At 43.9% G+C, this 27,097-nt stretch overlaps 1 protein-coding gene across 1 annotated transcript in view; it reads right to left on the bottom strand.

Annotated features, from left to right (window-relative positions):
• Window positions 1–356: 356 nt before the first annotated feature.
• DNAI3 (dynein axonemal intermediate chain 3) overlaps window positions 357–27,097 on the bottom strand; it is a 66,782-nt gene continuing 40,041 nt past the window's right edge. Inside the window, exons 17-23 of the mRNA XM_040987239.1 lie at window positions 21,323–21,453; window positions 17,818–17,881; window positions 13,507–13,637; window positions 11,052–11,256; window positions 5,893–5,984; window positions 4,381–4,503; window positions 357–648 (exon numbers count right to left, since the gene is read on the bottom strand). Of these exons, the coding sequence (XP_040843173.1) occupies window positions 505–648; window positions 4,381–4,503; window positions 5,893–5,984; window positions 11,052–11,256; window positions 13,507–13,637; window positions 17,818–17,881; window positions 21,323–21,453 (890 nt within the window). The 3' untranslated portion in view covers window positions 357–504. The remainder of the gene's footprint in view (window positions 649–4,380; window positions 4,504–5,892; window positions 5,985–11,051; window positions 11,257–13,506; window positions 13,638–17,817; window positions 17,882–21,322; window positions 21,454–27,097) is intronic.

Below are 27,097 nucleotides of genomic sequence, written 5' to 3'. Positions count from 1 at the left end.
TTAACTTTATATTCTCTGCATATTATCCTTTGATATAAACATCCTTTAATATAAACATCCTTTAATATAAATATCCATATGTATATGGATATGTATTTGGATTCAATTAGCACTTTGTTTAGAACCTGGCTTTACAATTGGAGCAATGGTCCAATTGTTTTTTTTTCAGAGGTGACTGAATGCACACTGATTGTTAGGCCCAAGTTTGTTTTCTACTTCTGTCTGGCGTTGGGGCCTGTGCGTGGATGACAAGCACTTGGGGTGGAGCACATGTGCAGAACTCTGTGTTCCTGTAGGAAAATGGGAATTTTGGAATTGAAGTCTTTCACATTCAGTTCAAAAAATCGAAACAGATCTTATAATACAGAATTTTAACATCAGTTGCATAAAAGCCCACATGTAATTTAAAATGTTTAGTTAGCGAGTTCACCTTACATAAAAAAAAAAAAATCATACAAAAACAAGACCCATAAAGTCCCCAAAATGCCTCTTCGGAAAGTTTTTCTACATCAAGTCCATATATGACACTTTTTCTGTGACTTTGATTAGGCCAAGATTGATGAGGGTGTTCTTCTCCAGTTCCAGGTAACTCTCATAGTCTGATTTTAATTCAGCCTCCATTTGTTCTTTGGATTTCTGGTACGCTTTCTAGGGGGAAAGAAGCAAGACATGGATATCAAATGCTGATGGCTGGCAACACCAGGGGATGAACAGGGCTGTTTCTGAACAGCTGACAGCTGCTGCTCTCTTCAGGGGTACGGGGAGGGCAGGCAGCCATCCACGATCTGGGGAGACATGGAGGAGACATGGCTTTCAAACACCTCCTCCCAACACCCAAATCCCTTGCCTTGGCTTCTCATCCAAAGCTCTTGCCTCCCTATGCCATCTGGAGCAGGGGGGCAATTGACGCCAGGTTGTAGAATTCTTTTGAAGTCTGTTTCTCCTCAGTCTTACTGAGATAGCATAGCTTGTGGGCCCCATGACAGCTATTTGTTCCCAGTGTTGAGTGTCCAGGTAAAATTTCAGCTAGAGAAATTCCCATCTCTTGTTCTGTGAGAGCAATCACTGCTATTATCCTTTAAGAAGTGAGCTGCACACAGACTTGATGCTTCCCCAATCAAGATTAATCAGAATGCACTAATATGCACCGGGTAGGCATTCATGAAGATCATCTGGCCAGATAGATGTGTGACTGTCCCCTTCTCTCTGTAGTCATATTCAGGGGTGCCAGCACTGTGGCCGTATTCAGTGTTCACTTGTGACACCTGCATCCCATATTGGAGTGCTGGCTCAAGTACTGGCTGCTCTGCTTCCCATCTAGCTCCTACTGACTGCACCTGGAAAGACACCTGAAGATGGTGCAAGCATGTGTGACCCACAGCTGAGACCCAGATGAAGCTCCTGATTTCAGCCTGGCCCGGCCCTGGCAGTTTTAGCTTCCCAAGGAGTTCGCCAGAGGATGGAAGATCTCTATCTGTGATGTTTCCCTCTGTCACTCTGCCTTTCAAAGGAACAAATAGATAAGTGAATAAATCTTTAAAAATCTGAAGAACAAACACTAGCGCTTTATATGCCCATTATTGGCAAAGTGTTGTAAGTATACTGTCCCACTTAATCCCCATGCAGTCTTCTGAAATCAACTATTGTTCCTGTTTCCCATTCGATCAGCAGTTGTGGGTAAGAAGGTTTTCTGACTAACGTCAGTTGGATTTCCTTAGTGAGCTTTTTCCCCTCTATGCTGTAAATGTAACAAAGGAACCCTTTTTTTTTTACATTTATTCACTCATTCATGATCCAGATCCAGAGAAAGTTGGAGACTTAAAAGAGATACTACAAACAAATGGAATGATATTACAAGAGCTGGAAGTTTTGGAAACCAGAAATAATGATATAATTTTGATATGATTATCCTATTCAAGTGTTTTAAAAAATTTAATTTTTGGGCCTGGCGCGGTGGCGCAAGTGGTTAAGGTCCTCGCCTTGCACGCCCGGGATCCCATATGGGCGCCAGTTCTATCCCGGCAGCCCCGCTTCCCTTCCAGCTCCCTGCCTGTGACCCGGGAAAGCAGTCGAGGACGGCCCAAGGCTTTGGGACCCTGCACCCGCGTGGGAGACCCGGAGGAGGCTCCTGGCTTCGGATCGGCATAGCATCGGCCCGTTGCGCTCACTTGGGGAGTGAATCATCGGACGGAAGATCTTCCTCTCTGTCTCTCCTCTCTGTATATCCGCCTTTCCAATAATAAAAATAAATCTTTAAAAAAATAATAAAAAATTTATTTTTTATTTAAAAGACAGTCTCTCTCTCTCACATACACACACACACACAGACAGCAGGAGACAGAGAAAGAGAGCCATTTTCTGTTGCCTTCCCACGTGCATTGGCAGGCAGCTGGATGGGGAACCAAATAGCCAGGACATGAACTGGCATTTCCACCTGGGTGTTCCCAAGGTGCTGTGTCACTTCACCTGCTGTGTCACATTGTCTGCCTCTCAAGTGGCTTACAATGATTCTGCATGGAAATTATTTTTGAATTATCCACAATTCTACTTGTTCTTACTGATGTATGTAATTAGGAGCTATTGCTATGGTATTCAAGGATGTTTAATAATGATGGATAACTGCTGAGTGAGGGAAGGGTGGTAGATTATTTTCCATAATAGAACCCCAATCAACACTTGTAAGCAAGAAAAGAACAAAGCTAAGACCAAATTGTTTACAGTGGTATAACACAGTGAAAAGTTAATTAATTTGTACTTTTTAATACATTGTTATCAGTAAACAATATATTTCAAATGAGGCCTTCTTATTGCACTAATTAGTACCTATCCAAAGTGATTATGTTAATTGACTGCTAATGCAGGCATGAAGATGGACTGACATTGTTTGTACCACCAATGTCGGGGAACACTGAAATAACAGACTGATGGAAATATAATTCCTTATGAAGGACTATACTATTGTAACAATATGGGGAAAATCATTTGGTGGGTAGGAATTTGGTGAGAGGATGAATCCCAGACTCTACGGAATTGTATCATAAAACTCAAAATTAAAAATAAAATTTTAAAAAATGGGGCCTAGCACAGTAGCCTAGTGGCTAAAGTCCTTGTCTTGCATGTGGCAGGATCCCATATGGGCACCAGTTCTAATCCTGGATGCCTGGCTTCCCAACCAGTTCCCTGCTCGCAGCATGAGAAAGCAACCGAGGATGGCCCAAAGTCTTGGGACCCTGCACTGGTGTGGGAGACCCAGAAGAGGCTCCTGGCTCCTAGCTTTAGATTGGCTCAGCACTGTCCATTGTGGTTGCTTGAGGAGTGAATCAGTGGACGGAAGATCTTCCCCTCTGTCTCTCCTCTCTGTATATTTGACTTCCAAAAATAATAATAATAATAAAATTTTTAAAAAGTAAAAAAAGAATAAAACCAAAAAAAGAAAATATTTCTATATGCTGCTACTTATTAATGGAGACCTGAAATTGGGGGAGGCTATGTATTTAACTAAAAGGAAACTACAGATGGGATCAATGATGAATTGCTGGCAGTAAAAAGGGAGAACAGAAAAGCACAGATGTAGGCTGGATGGACCTCGAGTCACAGGAGAGAAGGGCTGACTTCACAGAATGTTTAAATGCTCCCAATTTGCAGGCAACGGAAAGAGTCATAGAGCCTGCGTGAGACAGAGAGCCAGAGGGAGAGGACAGTGGAGTTTCAGGTTCGTTTTTGATAGAGTTTCAGTGGATGTCTCCTGTGCCAATACTTCTATTTCAAGTTTCATACCTACAGTATATTACAGTAAGATTCATCTCTCTCTTATTCTTAGATTTTATCTATCCATTCACTATTGTGGCCAGAAAAGCTGTCCTTCAGGGTAAGCCTGTTGCTGGTCAGCTGCCTTCCCAGGAGGCCTGGCAGTGATCCTCACAGGTCATTATCAACATTCCTATTTTAAAGACAAGAGAACTGAGACTCAGCGAAGATGAGACCCTCGTCCTGCGTCGCAGAGCCAGTAAGTGGCAGCATTGGGATTTGGACACCCATGTCTTGATTCCTATAGTCTGACTTTTTGCACTGCTTGCTTTAATTCAGCAGATATTAAACTTCCATGAAGTGGAAGCATTCACATTTTATATCTACTCATATATACTGTGACGTGATAGATCATGTTAGCAATTTAAATCGTAGAGGGTTTTACTGAGTGTAGTCCCCACTCATAGTGGGCCTGGAACTCAGACAAGTGTCCTGTCCTCTTGACTCACAGCAGAACCAGAGAGGAATGTGAAAAGGCACTGCATTTCCTAGAGCAGCTATGGAAACTGCCAACCAAACACATCCCCACTAGAATTAGAAGAAAGCAACTTCGATTTCTGAAATGTAACTTACAACTTTCTTCTTTTCCTTTTCTAGCTCCATTTCCTTCTTTTCTTGTTCACGAATACTTCGGCGCTGTTCTACGTATTCTAGGTGCCTGACTTCTCTTTCAAAGTAGTGGTTGACACTTGATGCCTGTGGCAAACGAAAGCGAGTGAGAGGTTAGGGAGTCCCCTTGTTCTTGACCATGCTAGTAGGGTTCCTACTGCTTGTCGTCAGGTGGATTCCCTGGCTAGCCAACCTGACCATTCATTTGTTCATCCTCTGCAACATCATTAGGTGGGTTACTTCTGAGCTATTTCTAATTCTCTGAATGAAGCTATTTGTGAACTGTCCTCATGAGTCCATTCCTCTAAGAGAAGCTAGCTCAAATTTGGTGACTGCCTTCCTAAAAATTAGGTCCCTGCAACTTGGAGATCACTAGCAGCATTACAAAAGATGGTTTCTGAGATAGGTGTAGTGACCAATGGTTTGGACTGGCACTTGGGACACCCACTTCCCACGTTGGTAGTGCCTGGTGTGACCCCCAGTTACTCCACACTTCCTGCTAGTGTGCCTGGTGAGCAGCAGATGATGTCCTGAATGCCTGGGTTCCTGCCACCCAGTGGGAGGATGTGAATGGAGTCTTTCTTGGCTTCAGTTTGATCTACCTCTGTTGGGAGCATTTAGAGACTCAGCTGGTGGAAGGAAGACCTCTCTTTCTCTTTCCTTCTCTCTCTGTCACTTTGCCTTTCAAGGAAATAAACAAATCTTTGGAAAACAAAAGAGGGTTGAAAAAAATCCAAAATTGGGGAGATACGTTTTTAATTTTCCTCTTTCTCACTTCCAAAGTAAGGGGAAGCTTTATTATCATCAACCAAAATTGGAAAACCCAGATGAGTTATCAATGTAGATTCTAAAGGGACCGGAGGCAGAGCTGAGGTCCTGGTCCCTGGGGGCTTAGTGTGGAGGCATAGGAATGGAAGCAGGCAAAGCAGCAGAGGCCTTTGGGAAGGCCAGCAGAGGAGGAAGCCTCATTGTTTTGACAGTAAGCAGGCTGACACCGTTGGGATTCAGGTCACAATCTCTAGGTTGAATGTTGGCTCTATGTATATATATTTACTGATCTTTTTATAACCTCATTGTTAACACTGCTTGAAGCATTTGGGTGGTGGGTATAAGAGGTTAGTATGATATATTGTCAGTTCAGATGTGCCACCCTCAATTTACTGAGTTGGGAAAAGATTAGGTGGAAGTAGGGGAGGAAGAGCTGCATAAAAAGGCCACTGGCCCCCCAGGGAAGGGCACCACTGGGATAAAGGCCCCTGCAACCTGAAAATAGCATCATGATTATGAATCCTCAAATCAGTTCATCTGTCAGAAAAACTCTTTCTCACTTCAAACTGTAATACATGCAATGGAGACAGATCCTCTTGTTTTTGACCATATATGTCTTTTGTACTCTTCTAGAAAAAGGATGTCTTGATAACATATTTAGACAAGACTCACCAAGAGCCGACCAAAGATATCCTCAAAGTTACCAACCTCATTGGCAGAAGGGTGACTTAATGTCCAAGGAATTTCTAATATATGCAGTGTTCCATAATAATCAGCTATGGCTATAAATTGCTGCTTAGCTGAAAAAAAAAAAAACAGGGAGGAAAAATGCAGCAAACAGAAATCCATCTTAAGAAGTTAAATATGAAATGTGTTTTTGTTTTGTGGTCTCCCAAAGGACCTGCTGTGGTTACAATGATATTGGCATCTATTTCAGATATTCATGACTGGATCACATAAACATACAAAACTCGTTTTTTCCAGTTGATGAAAGCAAAGCTAAGACTCTGAACCTTTGTCAGCTACCCTTCTACCTCCACTCTTGATTTCTTCTTGTGTATATAAGGAGTGTGGCACCTTGCTGACCCTATTGTTTCTGGGCCACTGGGTAGAAATAAGAAGAAAGAAGGGGAGAGGGGTTGTGGGGGGAAGGTGTGGTGGTGTATCAGGTAAAGCTGCTGCCTGCAGCACCTGGCATCCTTATCTGGGCACTGGTTCAAGTTTCAGCTGCTCCACTTTCCATCTAGCTCCTTGTTAATGTGCCTGGGAAAGCAGCAGATGACCCAAGTGCTTGGATTCTTGCTACCCTCATGAGGGTGAAGCTTCTGACTTCTGGCTTCAGCCTGGCCCAGCCCTAACTGTTGTTGCCATTTGGGGAGTGAACCAGCAGATAGAAAATCTCTCTGTTTCTTCTCTCTCTTCCTGTCTTTATAAATCTGAGTTTGAAATAAAATAAAAAGAAGAAAGCAGGGAGAACACATGAAGAGATTCTTCAAGAAAATTCATGAAGCATGTTTTTAACCAAACACAGCAAAGGCTGAAGGATATCATATCCAGATGAATTTCAAAGACACATCCTGAACCAGTTTTCCTGCTTACGAAGACAGATTACTCCCTGGAACTTTTTGGATGGGTATAATGCACAAAACGTTTGTCTCACATGTTGTTGTTCTCAGAAGATCTAGGTTTATGTTGCTGAATTATGAACTCCTCATCCTGGTAAGCACTCTCTTTCAAAAGCAGTGTTTGTACTGAAGATGGGAAAGCACAGCTGGTGGTGTGTGTGGTTAAGCAGCAGCCAGCCTGTGACTCCCTGGAGATGGCAAAGACCTAGTTCCAGAGGCTACTGTTTGAGACAATTTCATAGGACTATTACATGTCTGTGCCCTTCTAGAAACAAAAAGAAACCTTTCTTCTTCTAAATAAAAAGGCAAATACACCAGATTTACACAGAAAATTCTACTTGAGTGAAACAAAAATTTGGAAATAAATTATTTTTCATAGATACATCCTTAAATTTATGTTTGCTTTTATGCTTGCTCTGTTGTACATTACTTTTCTTCATAATAAATTCAAAATTTAAACTTTTAATACATATAACCCTGATGAGTCATTAGATTTCATGATGACAATTGCTTGGCTTTGTTCCTAAGAGAAATGCAAAAATGTTATAATATTGAAAATGTGACTTAGGGTAAAAAGTTAAGAAAAAAACCACACTAGAAAAGAAGCAACAAAAATTAGCAATGATGTAAGGATGTGTGATTCAGAGAATACTTTCTGTCGTGTGGTTCAAAATCAGCATCTGGAGTCAGCATTTAGCCTGATGATGGAATGTCTACATCCCCTACTGGAGTAAGAGTTTGCAGCTCAGCTGCAGCTCCTGACCCCAACTACCTTCTAATGCAGTCCTTGGGAGGAAGCAGTGTTCGGTCTCTGCCACCTATGGTGGGGGAGAAGGGTGGGTCTGAACTGAGTTCTTGGATCCTGGCCCTAGCCCAGCCCTAGTCTGATAATTGGATGTATGTGGAGAGAGATGGCAGATGAGAGAAGATGGCAGATGGGAGCACTCTATTTCTCTTTGTCTTTTGAAAATGTTATTAAAAATTTAAAATAATCAGCTTTTGCCTGACCTACTGAGTGTGTCTTAAAAATCATTGTTGATGAGGAAGAAAAGCGAGGAAGCCCTGTTTATATTTGAGCAAGAGGGAAGGGAAATGGAGAAGGGGAGATGAGCAGGGAAAAAGTAAGGGTCAGAAAGAGAGGGAAGGAAGAAGAGATAAAAACCTGAGGCTTTCCAGGTCAATGTCCAAATGTTCCAAGTTACCCAAAAAGACTTAGCTTAGGAGGTCAGAATTCACATACCAGGGGGTCCGGGCCTTGGGGCTGGGGGCAGATTGCAGCTCCCTGCAGTGTGGCAGCTATGGGGCCTGCCCCTGCCAGGCAGGATCCAATGCTAGGGACTCAGTGCACCAAGTGGTGCCAGGCTTTGTCTGCTGGCCACTCCATGGCGAGCATTGGGGTTTTTAGGATATGAAATTGCTGCTTAGGAACACCCAGGAATAAGGCCAGTTTTAGTGTAACTGAGAGATGAATTCTGGGTGATTCCCAGTAACAGGGTCATGAAACTTGGGCAAGCGTGGGGACTGAGACCTGATGGTTAGGAGGGGAGAGTCCACAAGATCTATTTGGGCCAAACTGACTCAACAACCAAAATAGGAATCCTGAGATAGGCTATTAGCATAGAGCATCACTGACTGCCACATGCCAGTCCACACAAAAGCTATGGCTGGGAGCCTGTCTGGCAGGGCTAGGTACCTTTACTTGACTGGGTGGTGGAATAGTGGACTGGTCACATTTGGCAGGGTCAAGACACACTAACCAGTATGCGAGAGAACTTGGTCCAAGGGTAGTGTGGGCCCAACCCTGTAGAAATACAAGTCCCGCAGGTTAGCTGGCAAGTTGGGATGGTGATGGGCTAAACTAGGAGCGACCATGGCACCTGCCATCACTTATGGGTAAAGGAACCAATGGCAATCTGGGCAGGTCAAGGCAGCACCATCCGAAGGTTCATCCTAAAATAGGATCTGTGGTGGGCCAGGCTGCAACTGGTAGGAGGCGGATCGGGCAGGGCCAAGCAAACTTCAACTCACAAAAAAAAAAAAAGAAAAAGAAAAAAGAAAAAAAAAAAAGAAATCAGGATGTAGCACATGCCATTCCGACCTAGGCTCTTACCCCCAACTGGTCTTCATGAGGCAAGGATACTACAGCACAGCATTGAAGGCAAAGGCTGAGACAAGTGAGGGGCTAAGCCAACTGGGTCAGAGCACACACTGGCACATGTGCAACCTATAGCTGGGAATAGACTCGGTTGGGGAGCTGTGAGAGTACACCCTTGCTGGGTTGGGTTTCCCACGGGAGGGTGTGGGGGCGGGAATGGGGCCTGCGTTCAGGTCTGGATATGTCTGCAATCTCCCTAGGCACAAATGAGGACTAGGGCTGGGCGCACCAAGCTGAGCTAGACGGCAAAACTATCTGGTGCTCTGGAGAACCTGGGTAGATGTAGGATGGACTAGGCTGGGTCTGCCCCTACTGAGCCATGTGTGAGCAGTGTCTGGGTATGATCAAGCCTTGGCTGGGGTGAAACAGCCAACACCAAGAACTGGAATGGATTGAAGGCCAGCAAGGAGGGCTGGCCCATGGAACCACCAGTATGTGCAAGACCTGGCATAGGAAGAGGTTCTGAAGGAGGAGCTTGGGAAACTCCTCTGTCGGAACACAGCCCCTACTGGTGAGCGCAAGAACCACAATATGGAGCAACCCAGAGGCTTTCCAGGTCAATGTCCAAATGTTCCAAGTTACCCAAAAAGACTTAGCTTAGGAGGTCAGAATTCACATACCAGGGGGTCTGGGTCTTGGGGCTGGGGGCAGATTGCAGCTCCCTGCAGTGTGGCATCATACATACGGCATTGGTGAGGGGCAGATCAGGCTGAACCGGTTCACATCAACAGCTGGTGAATCCGAGCATCAGCATGGAGTGTGGGTCAGGCCAAGTTTGGTTGCAACACATACCAGTGCACGTTAAGGAATGCCAAGGTGAGGTGAGCTGTACCAGATGAGGTTGCAGCGCCCAAACAGCACACATGAGAACTGGGGTGTGCAAGGGAGGAGGCAAAGCCAGCAGGGGAATGTGGGCTCCCCAGGCTACCCTGCTGGACTGCCACTCCCACTGGAGAGCATGAGTTGGGATGGGGGCAGACCAGACCAGGCAGGGCTACAATACTTGTGGGCCTCATGTGAGCCAGATTGGGGAAGGGCCAGATTGGGCTGTTTCAACTGGTGCAAGCATAAATTAGAGTGGATAAAGGTTAGCTGGGCTTTGCCACATCATCAGATGGCACAGGCTGGCACTGGGGGCTAATTCTGTTGAGTTAAATGCCAGAACCACCGGGATAGCACACAATCTGGAAGTTGGAGTGGCCTAGTAGGGAGATAGTGGGCACCTCCCTTGTGGGTAACCACTTCCTCTGGAAAGCACGAAAACTAATACAGAGGCAGGGGTGGCTAGATAGAAAGACACCTGGCAGTAAGTGTGTGGGCTGGATAGTAGGTTGCTTAGGTTGAACTAGACTTCAATGTCCATTGGCAAGTATGAAAGCTAAATGGGATGTGGGACAGACTGAACAAGCCTGCTGTAACACTGATATGCATGGGAACCAGGGTAGGGGTAAGGAATAGTGGGGGTTATGGGGAGTCGCCCCAACTAGGCTGCAGCTCCACTGGTTTGCGTGAGGGCCGAATATGAAGTGGGCAGGATCGGGCTGCACTACAACACCCATTGGTTAAAATGAAAGACAGGGCTGGAAACAGAACTGACCCAGCAATTGCAACCACCAGCAGGTACACAAGCTGACTGGGGCGACAGACTGTGCCAGACCCTGTACTGGCAAACTCGCACAAGAATCAGGTTTGAGATCATCTCAGATGAAGTTTCTTTGGGGATTCCTTCAACTGAACTGTTGATCTCAGAACCCCCATCATGAAGAGACTATGTCAGCCAGTGGATTCTGAATAAGTTTCATCACAATTGGAACGGCGAGATTGGCAGCAACTCAGACCTGTTGAACTATCAAAACTGCTTGAGCAGGACCCACAGAGCATGCCTCACATCGGGGACCTGCGATGGGTGGGAGGCTGGATGGGGCTTTTCCTTTGTTTCTCCTCTGACCCCAGATATAGGGAAAATAATGATATTAGTGTGGGAACAATGGTATTACCCACTTTCCTGTAGCCCTTGACCATTTGTGCCTTAATCAACTAAGTAAGATTATTTTTTAAAAAATAAATTAAAAAAAAAAATCACATACCAGAAAAGGTCCAGGGTTTGATGTAGGTGATCATTGTTATGCAAATGTTTTGCGACAAGGCTGGTTCATGTGTCTTCTCCAGAAGGTCCCAGATATCAATGTATCCGTCCTCTCGACCAATATAGAAAACTCCAGGTCTTGTCAGGGACCAGTGTCCTGAGGTGTACCTTTTTGGTGCACAGCATGACTGAAGGAGGGGCCCAGTCTTCAGGAACATTTTTAGAAACATAATAGTTTCTGTCATTATCTGAGAGCAATTCACCATGATTTTACGTATGCAGAACTCAGCTGACTATAAGCAGACAGCAAAATTATGCCCACAGGGATTCTAATTTCTGTTATGGGGCTTTATCTTTTTTTTTTCACCCACAAACCATATTTCCCCCTTTTACTTGCTTTTTTAAAGAAATGATCAAACCTGAAGCCAGCACTGTGACTCATTGGGTTGGGCTACTGTTGGCAACATGAACATTTCATATGGGCTCCAGTTTGAATCTTGGCTGCTCTACTTTTGATTCCAACTCCTTGGTAATGCACCTGGAAAAGCAGCAGCAGATGGCCCAAGTGCGTGCACTGCTGTACCCACATGAGACATACAACAAATGGAGTTCTAGGCTTCTGGCTTCAGCCAAGCCCAGCCCTGACCATCATGGCCATTTGGGGAGTGAACCGTTGAATTGAAGAACTTCATTTTTCCCTCTCTCTGCAACTCCACTATTCAAATAAATATTTTTTTAAATCAAATCTTTTAATTGAGTGACTGGTCATTCTAAAACTTGAGCTGCTTTGAAATTCCATCACCATTTCTGTGCATGTTGCTGGGCTCTAGCTAAATGAAGATTATAAAGACATTTTGATTGTATTCTTGTTAGGTTTATGCTTCAGGTGGAAACAGCGTTGGTGGTTGGCAAAAGCAAATAAAAAAATCTGTTAACTCCAGCTGTAAGTTGCATGCTAAAATCCAACACAGTGCTGACAAATTCTCCTTAAATAACTTTTGTTGGGAGCTTTGAAGCTCCAATACATTTGGGAGAGATTTTAAATCATTGAAGCATCATGTCTTTCACAAACAATCGGCCTGCTTTGGAAAGTTTTCACACTGAAAGATGATCAGACAATGTCCTGTCGACCCAGCCAGTCTCCTTGCAAGCAGGTGCATTCAACTGCCTACTTGCACAACAGGAACAAAACAAACTAGAGAGCCATCACTTCCATTCAATACCTAAATGAGAAACTGTCTTGAGGGAGAAGTAGTTCATGAACTCCTTACAGATGACACTTCCTTGCCACTTCCCCTGATTTCTTCTAGTTTCTACAGATAATCAGATTCCTGACCTCTGCATAGTGTTCAGGAATCTTGCATGAACTTTAAAAAATTAATTTTTAAAAACATTTTTAAATGTTAAAATTTGGTTTTTAGACATATTTTAAAACATGTTTAAAAAGGCTGCTGTATTCTATCTAGATATACATAATAGGTATTTAACATATGTAATATATATTTATATATATTTTCTGCATCAGATAATCTCAAATTTCTCACTTAGAGAATCATATTAATTTTCATTCCCATTAAGAATCCAGATTACCCACAAGCTTGCTTGGCTCTGTTTAACACTCCTGCCAGTTTCTGGCAGGTGAGCTTCTGGAACCAGCCCCCTTCCGGTTCTGACCATGTCCTGCTACTGCCTCCCTTGGACTATGTCCTCCTTCTATGCCTCCTTCCCCTCCTGCTTTCATCCACTGGCTCACTTCCTACATGGCTACAATGAGTCAAGCTGAGCTGATCCAAAGCCAGGAGCTTCCTCTGGGTCTCCCATACGGGTGCAAAGTCACAAGGCTTTGATTCATCCTCTGCTGCTTTCCCTGGCCATAGACTGGTGGCTGGACTGGAAGTGGAGCAGCTGAGACATGAACTGGTGCCCATATGGGATCCTGGCACTTGCAGGCAGAGGATTAGCCAGTTGAGCTATGGCGCCAGCCCAGACCCTGTTCTACTCTGAACAGGCTATGAGCTACATGGGATAATTTCTTCAGCTGGCTCACTTCCACTTCTTGAACCTGTGGAAGGATTGCAGTGACCCAAGCAAAAAGATGACAGACTCGGTGTGGCTTTCTACAGGAATCGGATCCCATCGTGTGTTCTGAAGTGAGGGGGAAAAGCCCAAGTTAACCTCACAGAGTAAACCTTTTCAAGGAAAGATGGCTTGCCTGCCCAGAAAAAGGGACTTGCAAACGGTGTTTCCTCCCCTCCGGACAAAAAAGCAAATGCTTACGATTTCAAAAGGCATACAATGCTTCTGCTGCTATGCCACCTGTTTTCAATTTCCCTAAAAGCATCCCACAGGCACGGATACATCAGAACAGCTGTGATGCTCCTATTGTCTTCCTCAGGAACAAAGGACCACACACTCACCACCCCCTCAACCCACTTCCCCTTCCGCAGGCAACTCACCATGATACCTTCCTTCCAGATGGCCACGTTCCATCCGCCAATGGTGAGGATAATGTCATTGTAGAAAGGTGACCTCTGCACAGTGTGGACGGCGCCGTCGTGGACCGTGTACAGGCTCACTGGCTTCTTTGCTGGGGGAGAGGAAAGGGTGTTTTGCCCTCGCTCACACAGATCTCGGTCGTACTGTCCCATCCCTAATGCTCAGATGCCAAAGCAGAGAAGAAGAGGCTGACCAGGCTGAATTACTCTGTCATGTGCTGCCTCTTCTTTATACAGAAAGTCCAGGGAACTTCCCATCCAGGCCACTGCTCTGGCTCACAGGAAAGCTTCCTGTTCCCATCCCTTAATTCCTTACACTAGTAATACATATCTGGATTGCCAATATGCACCACATGTATCGGGTGACTGAGGAGGCAATTACTAACCAAACATGTTACTGTCCCAGTGAAGTGCACAGTCATGACAGAGTCCCAGAAACAATTACACCATTGTGAGAGTGTTGTGAACGGGAAACTGGTGTGCATATACCTAACAAGAGACACTGGAAGCTAGACTAAAAAGCAGAAACAGCTCCTCTGAAGACAAGGACTCTGCGTGGGTGCCTCTCCCTCAAGGCTGCAGAGCTGGGCACTCTTCACTACTGGTTACTCACGGCCATTCACCCCATTAGTGGCCACAACAGCTGCTTGTTGATGCCAAATCACAAGGGCCAGTGGCTTGACACTAAGACCATGAGTTTACTCTGCATTACATCATGTCAGCTATGTGAGGACTGAATTTCCCTATGCCTCCCCAGTCAGAACTCTGATGGGACAGGAAGCAGAGAGAGACCCAAAAGATCTTGTGGGAAGCTTATAAAATAGAGTTTCAAACAGACACTTTGTCTGTGCACATCCACAGCAGCACTCTTCATAATAGCTCACACAGGAAAGCAACCCAAAGGTGCATCGATGGGTGAATGGATAAGCAAGATATGAGTGACACAGACATAACAATGGACTGTTATTCCACTTAAACAGCAAAGCACGTTCTGATACATACTACGGGCTAGGATTTCATCTCTGTTAGGTACCTGGGTAGTCAAAACCAGAGAGACAGAAAGGAGAACGGTGGATGGCAGAGGCTTGGAGAACGGGGCATGGGACGTTATCATGTAAGGGGTGTGAGATTAAACTCTGAAGACTGGCTGCACAGCAATGTGACAGTATACAAGATGACTGAATTATACACCTGAACATGGTTTAGGATGCTGAATGTTATCACTTATGTTATTCTACCACACTTGAAAATTATTTGGCAAAAAGGGTTCTTTTTTTTTTTTGAAAGCTTATCCAATTGCTTTTATTTTTAGTAGAAGGGAAAGTTACATTAAAAACTGCTACAAACATTTAATGGAGCATTTCACTACATGACACTTATAAAACAAAAGTAGAAAAATCTCCAGTTAGCATATTAAATCACCTGCAAGCATTTTATCTGTAGAAGAACTACTTGGTCTATAAAATTAGCATCATTTCTATCCAGGATAATAAATTCTACCATAGTTCCTTAGCGGCTTTCTCCATCTCCTTTTTATTTTCCTTTTCTAACAAGATTAAAGAAACACATGCAGATGAGTACACAGAGCAACTTGACACACAAGCATGAATTTCATTTTAAAAAGCCAAGTGATAAATAAGAAGGGTGGTAGAATCCATTCCATTTCCATTAGTTCTATTATCAGGCCTTCATCAGAGCCACTGGCAAAAAGGGTCCTAAAGCGAAGATTTTAAATGTAGCCATGCCAAGGTTTTTGTTTTTAGAGATTCATCTCCCATTAACACCAAGTCCCCGTTTTGAAGAGAGAGCAAGGGGCGTGCTTGTCAGGCCATCTTGAGGTGATCTTGAGGATTCCTGGTAACAGGCAGGATCCCTGGATGCCAACCATGCTCTTCCTGCTTCTGCTTCTGTTTCTCAGAGCCTGGTGCCCATCTGTGGGATTAGTAAGACTTCCCTAGCCACCGCCCCCAGCAGCCAGCAGGGCTGTCCAGGCATCTGGAAGGCCTCTGGGAGTGGCCATGGTTACTAGTGACTGCAACATGCATAATCCTCAGATGTGTGGAAGCAACATCGCCTGGGTGTGTGCTTTAAATTGGCAGAGAATGTTCTCGACTCATCAAAGTCTTTTTTTCCTTTTTTTCTTTGTAAGTCTTGAGTGCCATTCATTAATGAGTGGAGCAGCCCTTATTAAGTGCAGTGCCAAAGCCTCTGGGCCAGAGTACTAAAGAGAATGACAACCAACAAACACAGACACAAAAAAATAGTTTCCAGAGTAATTCTCTAACATGGGAGTTAACTGAGTAAGGGATCAGAAGTGCAAAACCTTGTGACTGATTGTCTGGGTACCAGTTTTGCTGGTGAGGCCATCCAATCACTTGTGGGAGGATTATCTGAGCTAGTTTATAAAATTTGAAGAGTTCCTGGCACGTGACATACTGATTTGGTGGTTTAGAGTACATTTCATGACACGACTGTTCCAACTGTCATCATGCAGGCTGTCATTTCTTGGCTTGCCCTTCACACCACGTGCATCTTACTCACACACATCTCAGGGTAATGCGTCTGTCAGAAGTTTCTTCCCATAAGAGCACATTCTCCTTCCTGCCTGGTTGTATATTTAAGACATGTACGTGGGGTTCCATGGAGACCACATCTCAGTGACCGGCTCTTGGGAAACCACCCTGATGTTTACAACAGATACTGTGCTGGAGGCACGCAGTGAAAGCCCTGTACGTGCATGGAATGGAAGCAGGATGCACAGTTTACAGTTCAGGAGGAACTGCATGGCAACTTCTCCGCACCTAAGCTGTATTCAATGAAAAACAATGCTGTTACAAAGTTCTTGACTGTTGATTTAAAGTATTATCATAACCAGTGGTAAAGCAATTTTCATTTTTTTTCCCGAATGGACTAAATTGAAATCAACTCCTCTTCTTCTGGACTAGCTACATTCCACTGGATGTATGTCCTGGTATGTTGACCCTTAAGTCTCCCTTCTCTTTTACATTTCTGTTGCCAAACTTGTGCTGCAGTCTTCGCTGCCTCTCATCCCAACAGTGGCAAGAGGTACCCCTCTTCCATTGTGAGTTCTACCAGCTCCAGCCCTTCTGCCACGGTGGTTTCATTACCATGCAACGCTATGAGGAGGACCCACAAGGCTTTTTCCATCTGGATACAAATGGGTTCCCAATTACCTGCCTTGATGCCCTGGTGATTAAATTTCCCTCTTTCTCATGTGTTCATTGTTCCTTTGTGCTTCCAAGTTTTCACATTTATCATCTGCAATATCTTTACCCATCTTTTTCATCTGGAAAATTTGAGTCTACTCTTTTTTTAAAAAAATTTTGTTTTATGACACAGTTTCATAGACTCTGGGATTTCCCCAACCTCTCCCCATGCTCTTCCCCCATATTGGATTCCTCCACATTGTTGCAGTAGTACGGTTCAAATCCAGTCATGATTCCTTCATTGCAAGCAAAGATTAGTTACTCCTCACTAAGGTATTGAAGATTTCTCGGCACACCCCTCCTAAAACTGTTCTGCACCTCAATTGTTAACATATGCCTTGTTAGAGTTATAAGCCGGTTTGGACTATCCTAAAATTCGCCAAGCTCAGTAAAAATTATGCTTCAACACTATAAACTGAATCCACTGTTGAAGATCTGTTCAACTGCTTCTCGGGGTGCCTGTCTTTCTACATGTTGGACCTACACACCTTTGTTCCGGTGCTTGGGGTCGAGGACTTGGGGCATCAGGAGACACAAGCACAACAGCTCTCCTAGTTCCAAGACAGGATTCTATTATCACTTCTCCCATATTCTTCTTGGATCTTCAAGATCATCGCAGATTTAGCCCATCATTCCACACTGTGTAGATATTCCTGCGAGATGAACTCCCAAGGCTGTTGAATTCTTGAAATGGCATGTTACTTTTTAAATTAAATTGTCCAAGAGTTCTAGCTTTTTTTGTATCACATAGGTCAGTGCTCTTCAAATCTTGATGTGAAAACAAGGCACCTTTTGTTATATTTTATTAAAATCCAATTCAGGTTCTGTGGGCCCAGATTTTTGTGCATGTTTCCAGCAAGCTCCCAAGAAACAACAAAGCTGCCTTCTCGGGGATCTGAGGTTAACAAGCACATATGTGGATTAATCCTAGGAGTCCTGCCATCAGCAAAGCCAGGCTCCCTTGGAATTTCACACAATTCTAGATAACGGCAGAGAGTTTCAATGGAAATGAACACCTTACTGGTAACAGAAAGATTCAACTTACTCATCAATCGGCCAGTTTCAGGGTCTCTTTCCATTTTCCAATCTGTGTATATCACTTCGCCCTCCTGAAAACACAAGTGCTTGTTGAATAGGACAGCTCCAGAGAAAAGCCCTTACCTTCAGATGCTGAGCCTGAAGCACTTGCTTTAAAACAAAAAAGAGCTCAATTTACTTATATGATAATTTGATGCACATGTTGTGGAGAACACAGGCAGCTGAATAGCTACCCTATGTACCTCAGCCTCAGCTTCTGAGTTTTCAAGTCCTCCCCACTCCCTCCTGGGGAGCCAGGAGGGGAGGGAGCAGGACTGATTTACTCCGTCACTTTTTCCTCAGTCTGTCACAAAGTCAGCACTTAGTAAAAACTTGTTGGATAAGAAAGAGGCAATATAAATGCATAATATGATAGCACTCACTGGTTAAAGTTTAATACTGGGAACAAACGAGCCAAAAGTTCCATTCAAAGAAAATACCATGTCACAGATATTCTGGTTTTACCCTTGTGGCCGTTTTAAAGAAAGGGGAAGGCATAGGGACCTGGTTTTAAAGAAGAGGAAGGACAGGCCTGGTGTGATAGGTCAGTGGCTATATCCTTACTTGTGAGCACTGGGGTCTACCTGGTTTGTGTTCCGGCTGCTCCCTCCTTGTGGCCTGGGAAAGCAGTCAAGGATGGAACAAAACATTGGGACCCTGCACCCCTGTGGGAGACCCAGAAAAAAACTCCTGGCTTCAGATAGGTTCAACTCTGGCCATGGTGGCCATCTGGGGAGTGAAATAAGCAGATGGAATATCGTTCTGTTTCTCCTCTCCATAAATGTGATCTGTCTTGAAAGGGGGGTAAATCTTTACAAAAACAAACAAAACATGAAGGAGGAGGAGGAGAAGAAGGAGAAGAAGAACAAAGGGAAGGAGAAGACAGCCACAAGCAGGGGAGAGATGAGACCAGTGAGCTTCAGCCGAGAGGTGTAGACAACAGGTGGTCCCATGCTGCTACGTTACAGATTGGAAGACTGAGCCTCAGAGAAATGAAGTGACTTGCACAAAGCTGCCTGTAGGTTGTCTGCTAATGCTACTGCTTTTTCACCTGGTGGGGAGAAGAGGGTGAACAGAGGAGTGAAGGGGATTCCAGAGAGGGGATGCAGGGAGGTACAAGGCAGCAGGGATAAGAACACATTTGACTTACACAAATTGCGGCTAGTGCCCACTCAGTCCCTCCCCTGTGATGTCATTCATCCAGGTACTTCATTCTATCAGCAAGAAGCTACATTTGCTACTGCTAATTCTGAGTTGGAGGCTGAGGCCTATCCCCACTCCTGGTGGATACTCAGGCTGCGGAAGCATGCAGGTCAGCCCCTGGTACTGGTTTGTGGCTGTGGGGGGCCTATCACTCTCCAAGCTACCATTTAGAGAGCACTCAGTACTTTCCAGAGATCTTAGCAGCTTTAGTTAGGTGGCCCCCAACTGTCACCAAAGTCCCTTGAGATCTCTACATCTCCTGGGTCTCCAAGTTGGCACCTGAGACACTGACATAGAGCCCAGTCAAGCAGGAATCATTTGGGTTAATTTCATGCATAAGGAATGAGTGCCTTTCCCACCACCAATCACCTAACCTGACTGGAAGCCTTGACTGAACCTCCTTCTCCCAACCGGTTACCTGACTGATAACCCCCTTCCCCATCTGGAGCCAACCTTCCTGGCCCACTGCCTAGACTCTTCACTTCTGGTCTAGTCCACCTGAGATCATCACCACCTGGCTTCTCTGGCTTCTGGCCACCGGTCCCTCCCTTCAGCCCATACCGGCTAGACCCCAGCAAGGTCATCCTTATGTCACCAGCTAAAGCAATGGATTGGCTGTGTCAAGGGCTGATAGAAAGGCCTTCCACGGGGATATCAACCCCATGGGAGCCAGCAGTTCTGTCTGGCTTGTTCCTGGCTATTACCCCAGAGTCAAGAACAGTGCTGAATATATCAAGTGCTCAGGGAGGGCTTGATGAATGATGAGTGAAGGGCAAGGGTTTGAGAGGTAAGCCAGAGGTTGTGTAAGAAGAATGAGAGGAAAACCAGAATGGCTCATGTGTCGGGGAAGATGGGGCATGGAGCAGATGGGAGGAGAGGACCAAGAGCCAAACTCTGCAGCATCTGACAGCCTTGAGGGAGAAGTCTGGATTTTACTTGTGTTTGTCTGCAGTTCACTGAAGACACTAGCTGGGTGGTGAGGCCCTATGTTTGTTTGTTTCTGCTTTCCTTCCTTCTTTCTTTCCTTCCTTCCTTCCTTCCTTCCTTCCTTCCTTCCTTCCTTCCTTCCTTCCTTCCTTCCTTTCTTCCTTCCTTCTTGTCATATTCTCTCTTTCCCTCTTTCTCACTCCCTCCCTTCCTCCCCTCCTTTCTTTGTTCCTTCCTCCCCCACCCTTTTATTTTTATTGGAAAGTCAGATTTACAGTGAAAAGGAGAGAGGGAGAGAAAGATCTTCTATCCACTGGTTCACTCCCCAAATGGCTGCAGTGGCCCAAGCTAAGCCCATCTGAAGCTAGGAGCCAGGAGCTTCCTCCAGGCCTCCCATGCGGGTACAGGGTCCCACAGCTTTGGACTATCATTTACTGCATTTCTAGGTCACAACCAGGGAGCTGGATGGAAAGTGCAGCAACCAGGGCACAAACCAGTACCCATTATGAGATTCTGGCACTTGGAGTAGAAGGATTAGCCAATGGGGCCACCATGCCGGCGTTCCCATTTATCTTTCTAAAGTTGATCCACTGGTAGAATCCCCTGTTTCAAAATCTCAGATGTGTGACAAGACAAATGCTTTATGATTCCACTTACAGCAGGCACTCTGAGCAGTCAAATTCATGGGGACAGAAAGGGCACACAGAATGGGGCTTGTGGGGGCTGGGAGGAGGGGGTGAGGCATTCCTGTTTGATGGATACAGAGTTGCAGTCTGGGATGCTGAAGGGTGCTGACCGTGGAAGATGGGGACAGCTGTGTAGCAGGGTGAATGCACTTAGTGTCCCTGTACTGTATATTGAGAAATGCTTAAGGGGGTCACTTCTACATTGTACTTATCATCACAAGCTTTCAAAACTAAAAAAGTGAAAAGTAAATTATAAAGCATTAGCCTGTTTGGCAGGGTCCTGTTGCCTACCAAGTAAAATTCAAAATTCCTAAAAGGATCTCTTATTTTGGACCCCAATCTAGCATCCTAAGCATAAGCTTCCCTCTTGCATTAAACTATGTCCTTTTAAAATTTTTGTTTTATTTATCACAGACGGAGAAGGAGAGAGAGAAGCCACGTGGGAAGTGACCAACAGATGTACAATCTCTCTTTCCCCCACTATATAACTCTTTAAAATAAAGAAAGAAATCTTTAAGAACATTTTAAATACAAATAGGCATAATAAACAAATGGAAAACATTGATAAGCCTTCATACAGCAAATATATACAATATTATGCTCACACATTTCAGTATAACTAAGAATACATTTTAAAAGCAGGCAATTACAACTTACCTCTGTCCCTACAAAGAACTTTGTGCAGAACTCGTCTATTGGCTTCAGATAATTGGACATTCCCACTTCCAGATTATGGTATGGATTCATCTCCCCTGCCTTCACTGCTTTGGTCTGCAATAGCATTTTGTCTTTCAGAAGAGTAAAAACAGAGGAAGCACATATTTGCAGTGAAAGATGTTTTAAAACACAGGCACCTTGTTTATTCTGATATTCTGAATACCGCCATTCCCTTCCCAATGCAGTGGGTTCAAGTTCAAGCATTTTTAGACTTCCCACTTAGCCTGCTCCACCCCTTCCACCAAGGCCTATGTTTTATTAGCTACAATTGCCCTTCTATGGCCAACAGTGCCAGAGCCTGATTTATTGGGCATGTAAGACAAGCATCATCAGTAATTTGTTTCTTTGTAAAAATGTTTGATGTTTGTCTTAAAACCAAAGTTTTATTATGATCTAACATTAACAGTTGTTCCTTACTAAAGTTTCAAAAGACAGAGAATCATGGGTAAAAGAAGAGGCGTACATCATCATGCCCCTGGAGATGGTCATTATTAACATATCAGCTTATTCTCCCCAATGACTTCTCTGTGAATGTTTATATGTAAAGTTACTGAACACATTCTAGTTTAGATTTGCATCCTACTCTCGCATTTTCTTGAGAAAATGTCTTGAGCACCTTCCCAAGTCAAATACCAGTTTCTCAAAAATGTGCTCTTACATCTTCTGGAAAAGATGGTGGTAAAATACATGTTCATTAAATCCTCATCATACCTCCTCAATGTGTCCTCTGCGTTATTCTGGACACAGGACAACCAAACCAAACCAAACCCCATGAAAGCCAGACAATAGATAAAATCTAAAACGGGAAAGAAAAGTCCCAACTATAATATATATATACACATACATTTTATGTTTCCAAAAAGCTTCAGCATAATTTTATCAGAAATGAAAAATGATTATTATGATTCAGTTAGTACAACCAATACTCCCCTTTTCTGGAATCTGCATGTTTTGAGAAGTCTCTTTTCCCACTAGTTAAGACATTAAAGACAGTGTTAAGATAAGCCAAACAACAAGCCAACACCATTGCCTGCCTGGGGTCTGCAGTTAGCAGGGAGCTGGAGTGAGGAGATGGAGCTGGGACGCACACCCAGGCATTCTGATATGGGACATAAGCATCTGAACTGGCATTTTAACTGCTAGGTAGAATGGCTATGCTTGTTTCTCTTTATCTTAAAGATTTACTTATTTTTATTTGCAAGGAAGATTTTCACAGAGAGAAGGAGAGAAGAAAAGTAAGAGAGAGAGAGAGATCTTCCATCTGCTGCTTCACTCCCAGCAGATGGCCACCACAGCTACAGCTGGGCCCATCTGAAGCCAGGAGCTTCTTCTGGGTTTGCCACATGGGTGCAGGGACCAGAGGACCAGGCTATTAGCAGGAAGCTGGATCAGAAGTGGAACAACCAGAGACTAGAACTGGGTCTTACACAGGATGCCAGGGCTACAGGGGCAGAATTAGCCTGCTATGCCACCATGTCAAACTCTTGATTTTCTCTTAAAGCATATGTGTGTGTGTATATATATATATACAATATTATATATGTGTATATATATACTTTTATAAGTAAATATATGTACATCAGGATTTTGTACTCAAAAATTTTCATTGTGGTGGTATAACATCAAAAAGTTGAGAGCCCTCTGGTGTAACAAGGAGAGGCAACAACCTGATCCACAGGTCACAAGTGGAACACAAAGAAGAGGTCCATAGGAGATATACAGTAACAGAAGTCACCGTCATCCTGACAGACTGGGGGTCAGGGCCTATGGACAGGGACAGGGACGACTCAAGTTACGACTTCTGCTCTGGACAATGACATTGAGGGGGCAGATGGGGTTCAAACACAGGAGACGGTAAAACAGGTGGGTAGGGAATTGTCCGCAGAGATTAAAAATGGGAATCATGCAGGTAGATGCTGTTATGAGGACGGTATAGATAGGAAAGCAAAGAAGTTAAAGTTCAAGAGGCATACATGGTTAGAGGGCAGCGTGGGGAAATGAAGCTATGGACACAGAGGAGAAGAACCTGATGGAGTAACAGGTCAGAACTGTCACAAATGCTAATGATGGCATGGACCCCAAGAAAAAGGGCATTTAAATGTGGTAAAGACTAAACAGATAGATTCACAGCTGCCATTGTGGTGCAGTGCGTTAGCTTGCTCCCTGCCGTGCTAGAATCCTTTCTGAGCAGTGGTTCAAGTCTTGGCTGTTTCACTTCCAATCCAGCACTTTTTTAATGTATCTGGAAAAGATGGCCCAAGATCCAGCTGAAGCTCAAGCTCCCAGCTTGGTCCGGACCAACCCTGTTACTGCCGTTGACTGGAGAATCAAAGCAGCAGATGGAAGATCTCTCTCCCTTCCTCCCCCTCTTCCTCTCTCTCTAACTCTGCCTTTCAAATCTGTCAAATTTACATAAAAGCAAAGATTCTGAGGGAAATGTCATCATCAACCGTGTTGAATCAGACTCAATTGCAGTCATTTTGTATATCAGTAAATCTGAAGTTGTTCCCCCAGGTAACAGATTTTCCTTTGCTGGAGACAGCAGTAACAACAGCAATGAACCTTGCTAAGGGCTTACTGCAAGCCAGGCACTAACTTCACTGCAACTTCCAAGGCAGTTACCCACTAATCCTGCTTAGAGGATGAATAAGTGGAAGCCCAGGCAGAGTAGGTAATTTGTTCAAAGTCTCACCTGAGGCGGTTAGCATCTTATCCTGAGTTAACCATGGTTTTTCAGTTCATGTATGTCAATTCATTTCATTTTAACATTATTCTGTGAGGAACTTAACTTTATTATTTACTCTGTTTATCTTCCTAATTTTGTTTCCAAAGAGATTTTTTTAAAGTAAACACAGAGAGGTGAAGTAATTTCACTTCATTCATTAAAAATCATGGCTTTGGAATTTAAGCTCATACTTTCAATCATTATACTATGCTATCTAAAAGAATGTTTGAGAATCTCTGCGAGTTTTTAAAATGGAAAACTCAGAGCAATTTAGGGCAAAATCTTCTTCAACAGAATAAAATCAGTAGAGAATTTCTGCAAATGATTAAAAAGAGCATTAACCTATCATAGATCGACAGGCTGGCAAGGGGTGACTCGCTTCCGACCACTAGGTGGCGAGAGCGAACAGGGCACTGTCCCTGGGAATGAGCAGGCGGCAAGGAAAAACAATCACGGAATAGTTAGGGGGCTTTCTATGCACCTTGGGAGGCCAACCAGTATAGGATCAATCACCAGAATGTAAGCAATAAGTTTACGTGTAGTACTGTCAGTATCAGATCCAAATCTAGTGAAAACAGGTGCTGATAGCTGGCAGTGTCTCTAAAATACCACATTCAATCTCAAATTCCTGAAATCTGGCCATTCACAGAAGAGGTCCTTATAGTCACTGGCTTCAGTAGTGCCAAGTGCCAGTGGACAGGTAGGTGTCTGGTGGGCGAGGAGAAGCTGACTCCTGCCACCAACACCTGTGCATGTGCACTTCCCACACCCAATCCCCGTTCGTGCTTGCGAGCTGGAAATAGCCTGAATGCAGGCTTTGCACATCATGACCAATGCACCACATGCCTTAGAAGACCAGTGTGTGCTCCAGTCCTGTGTAGAGACATCATGACACGTTGAGATTCCCCCAAAGAAGGACAGGATAACGAGTGGTAATCAAGCCCCAACCACACTCTGTCTTTGAATATCCAATGAAGCCCTTCCCGGGGCCTGCCTCCCACCATATGGAGGGACAAACCCAACTTTGGTGGAACTGCAGCCCTTCCTTCCTCGTGAATTCCTTCCTGCCTGCATACATATCCGGATGTGTGCTGTCCTTTTTGAGAAACCTTGATTTCCTGTACGCCTTTACATTGCCTTGAATACTTTTCTCACATGGAGACAAGACGTTGGACTGAGCCTGGTGTTCAAGTCCCAATAACATTATCAAAATCCCCAGGAAATTTTCATTCTTTCCAAGATGCATGAAAATATGTGCCACATGGACTTTTGGACACACAAAAGGGCACACAGTCTGCGTCTCTTGGGATCTAAAAATATGTGTCTTGGAGCAGGTGTTTGGCACAGAGGTCAAGACACCTGAACCCCTATTAGCATCTCAGTTAAAAACAGAGATATTTAGATTGGTCTGGGAAAAAAAAGACTCAAACTTCAGTCAATATGAGGAATGCTGCCAAGGCAGTAATTTGGGAAACTAATGACACTGAACTTTGACACTGAACTCTTACGTTAGAAAAGAATAAAGGCCTTAAGCTTTCTCCTTAATAAACTGGAAATGGACCAGTATAGCAAGCTAATCCTCCATCTGTGGCACCAGTATCCCCTGTGGGCACTGGTTGGAGTCCCAGCTACTCCACTTCCGATCCAGCTTCCAGATTGTGACCTAGAGAAACAATGCAGGATGGCCCCTTAGGCCCTTGCACCCACAAGGGAAAACTGGATCAGCCCAGCTCTGACCATTGTGACTGTTTGGGGAGTGAATCAGTGGTTGGAAGATCACTCTATCTCTGGCTCCCCCTCTCTCTCTGTAACTCTGATTTTGAAGTAAAATAAAAAGAGAGAAATTGGAAAAATAAAATTGTATCAAAACTAAATAGAAGAGCAGAAATAGAAGAGCAGAAAGTAATGAACTAGGAAAAGAAAAATAATATATATTGAGAAACAGAGGCAGAGAGAGACAGAGAAAGAGAGAGAGAGAGACTGAGAAAACTCAAGTCAAGGGATCTTAACTGGTAAATTCCAGCCAATATTTAATGAGGAAACCTAGTTCTAGATAAAATCTACTAGAAAATGAGGAAAATAGGGGAAAATTTCCCAATTTATTCTATTAGGCTGGAGATACTGAAGTCAGGTAAAGATATAATAAGAAAGGAAAACTGTAGACCAATATTCCTCACAAACATGGAAGTGAAAGTTCTTAGCAAAATATTAGCAGACTGAATACAGCAACATAACATAAGTAAACTATGCCATGAACAAATAAGATTTGCCTCTGCAATGCACGGCTGATTCAGCTGTTTAGAATTAATGAATAAAATTTGTCATAGTAATAGCTTAGTATATGACTATCTCAAAATGCAGAAAATGTTTTGGATACTAATGCAATGACAATTTCTGAATAAAAAACAACTTCCTCTCCAACCTTATAAAAGAATCTTGTGAAAAATCTACAATGAATAACTGGATGCTTTGTAAGATAAGGAGAAAAACAAGGATGTTCACTCTCACTTGTCCATTAAGATTCTGAAGATTCTGTCAGTGAAATCAGATAAAAAAAAATCACTGATTGGAAAAGAAATAAAGGTATCTGTATGTGCAGACGACATTACCATCTAAATAAATTTACAAATAAGGCACTAAAACCAACAGGTGGTTTTAAGAAAGTTGCAAAATCCAACAAGCAATTATATTCTTTGCCCAAGATTTAATTTTTTTAATAAAGGCAGAGTTATAGAGAAAGAAGAAGAGACAGAGAGATTTTCCATGCATTGGTTCACTTCCCAAATGGCTTCAATGGAGGCAGGCTATAGCACCTGGGAGCTTCTTTTGGGTCTCCCATGTGAGTGCAGGGACCCAAGCCCTTGGACCACCCTCTGCTGCTTTTCCAGGCACATCAGCAGGGAGCTGGATCAGAAGTGAAGCATCTGGGACTTGAACTAATACCCATATGGGATAACAGCGCCATAGGCAGAGGCTGCTATGCCACAGTG

The sequence above is a fragment of the Ochotona curzoniae genome, unplaced genomic scaffold (assembly GCF_017591425.1).
Source record: "Ochotona curzoniae isolate NIBS_2020 unplaced genomic scaffold, NIBS_Ocur_1.0 contig_4612, whole genome shotgun sequence".
NCBI classification, from domain to species: Eukaryota; Metazoa; Chordata; class Mammalia; order Lagomorpha; family Ochotonidae; genus Ochotona; species Ochotona curzoniae.
The sequence above is the reverse complement of the archived record's forward strand: the minus strand, read 5'-3'. Positions and strand labels throughout refer to the sequence as shown.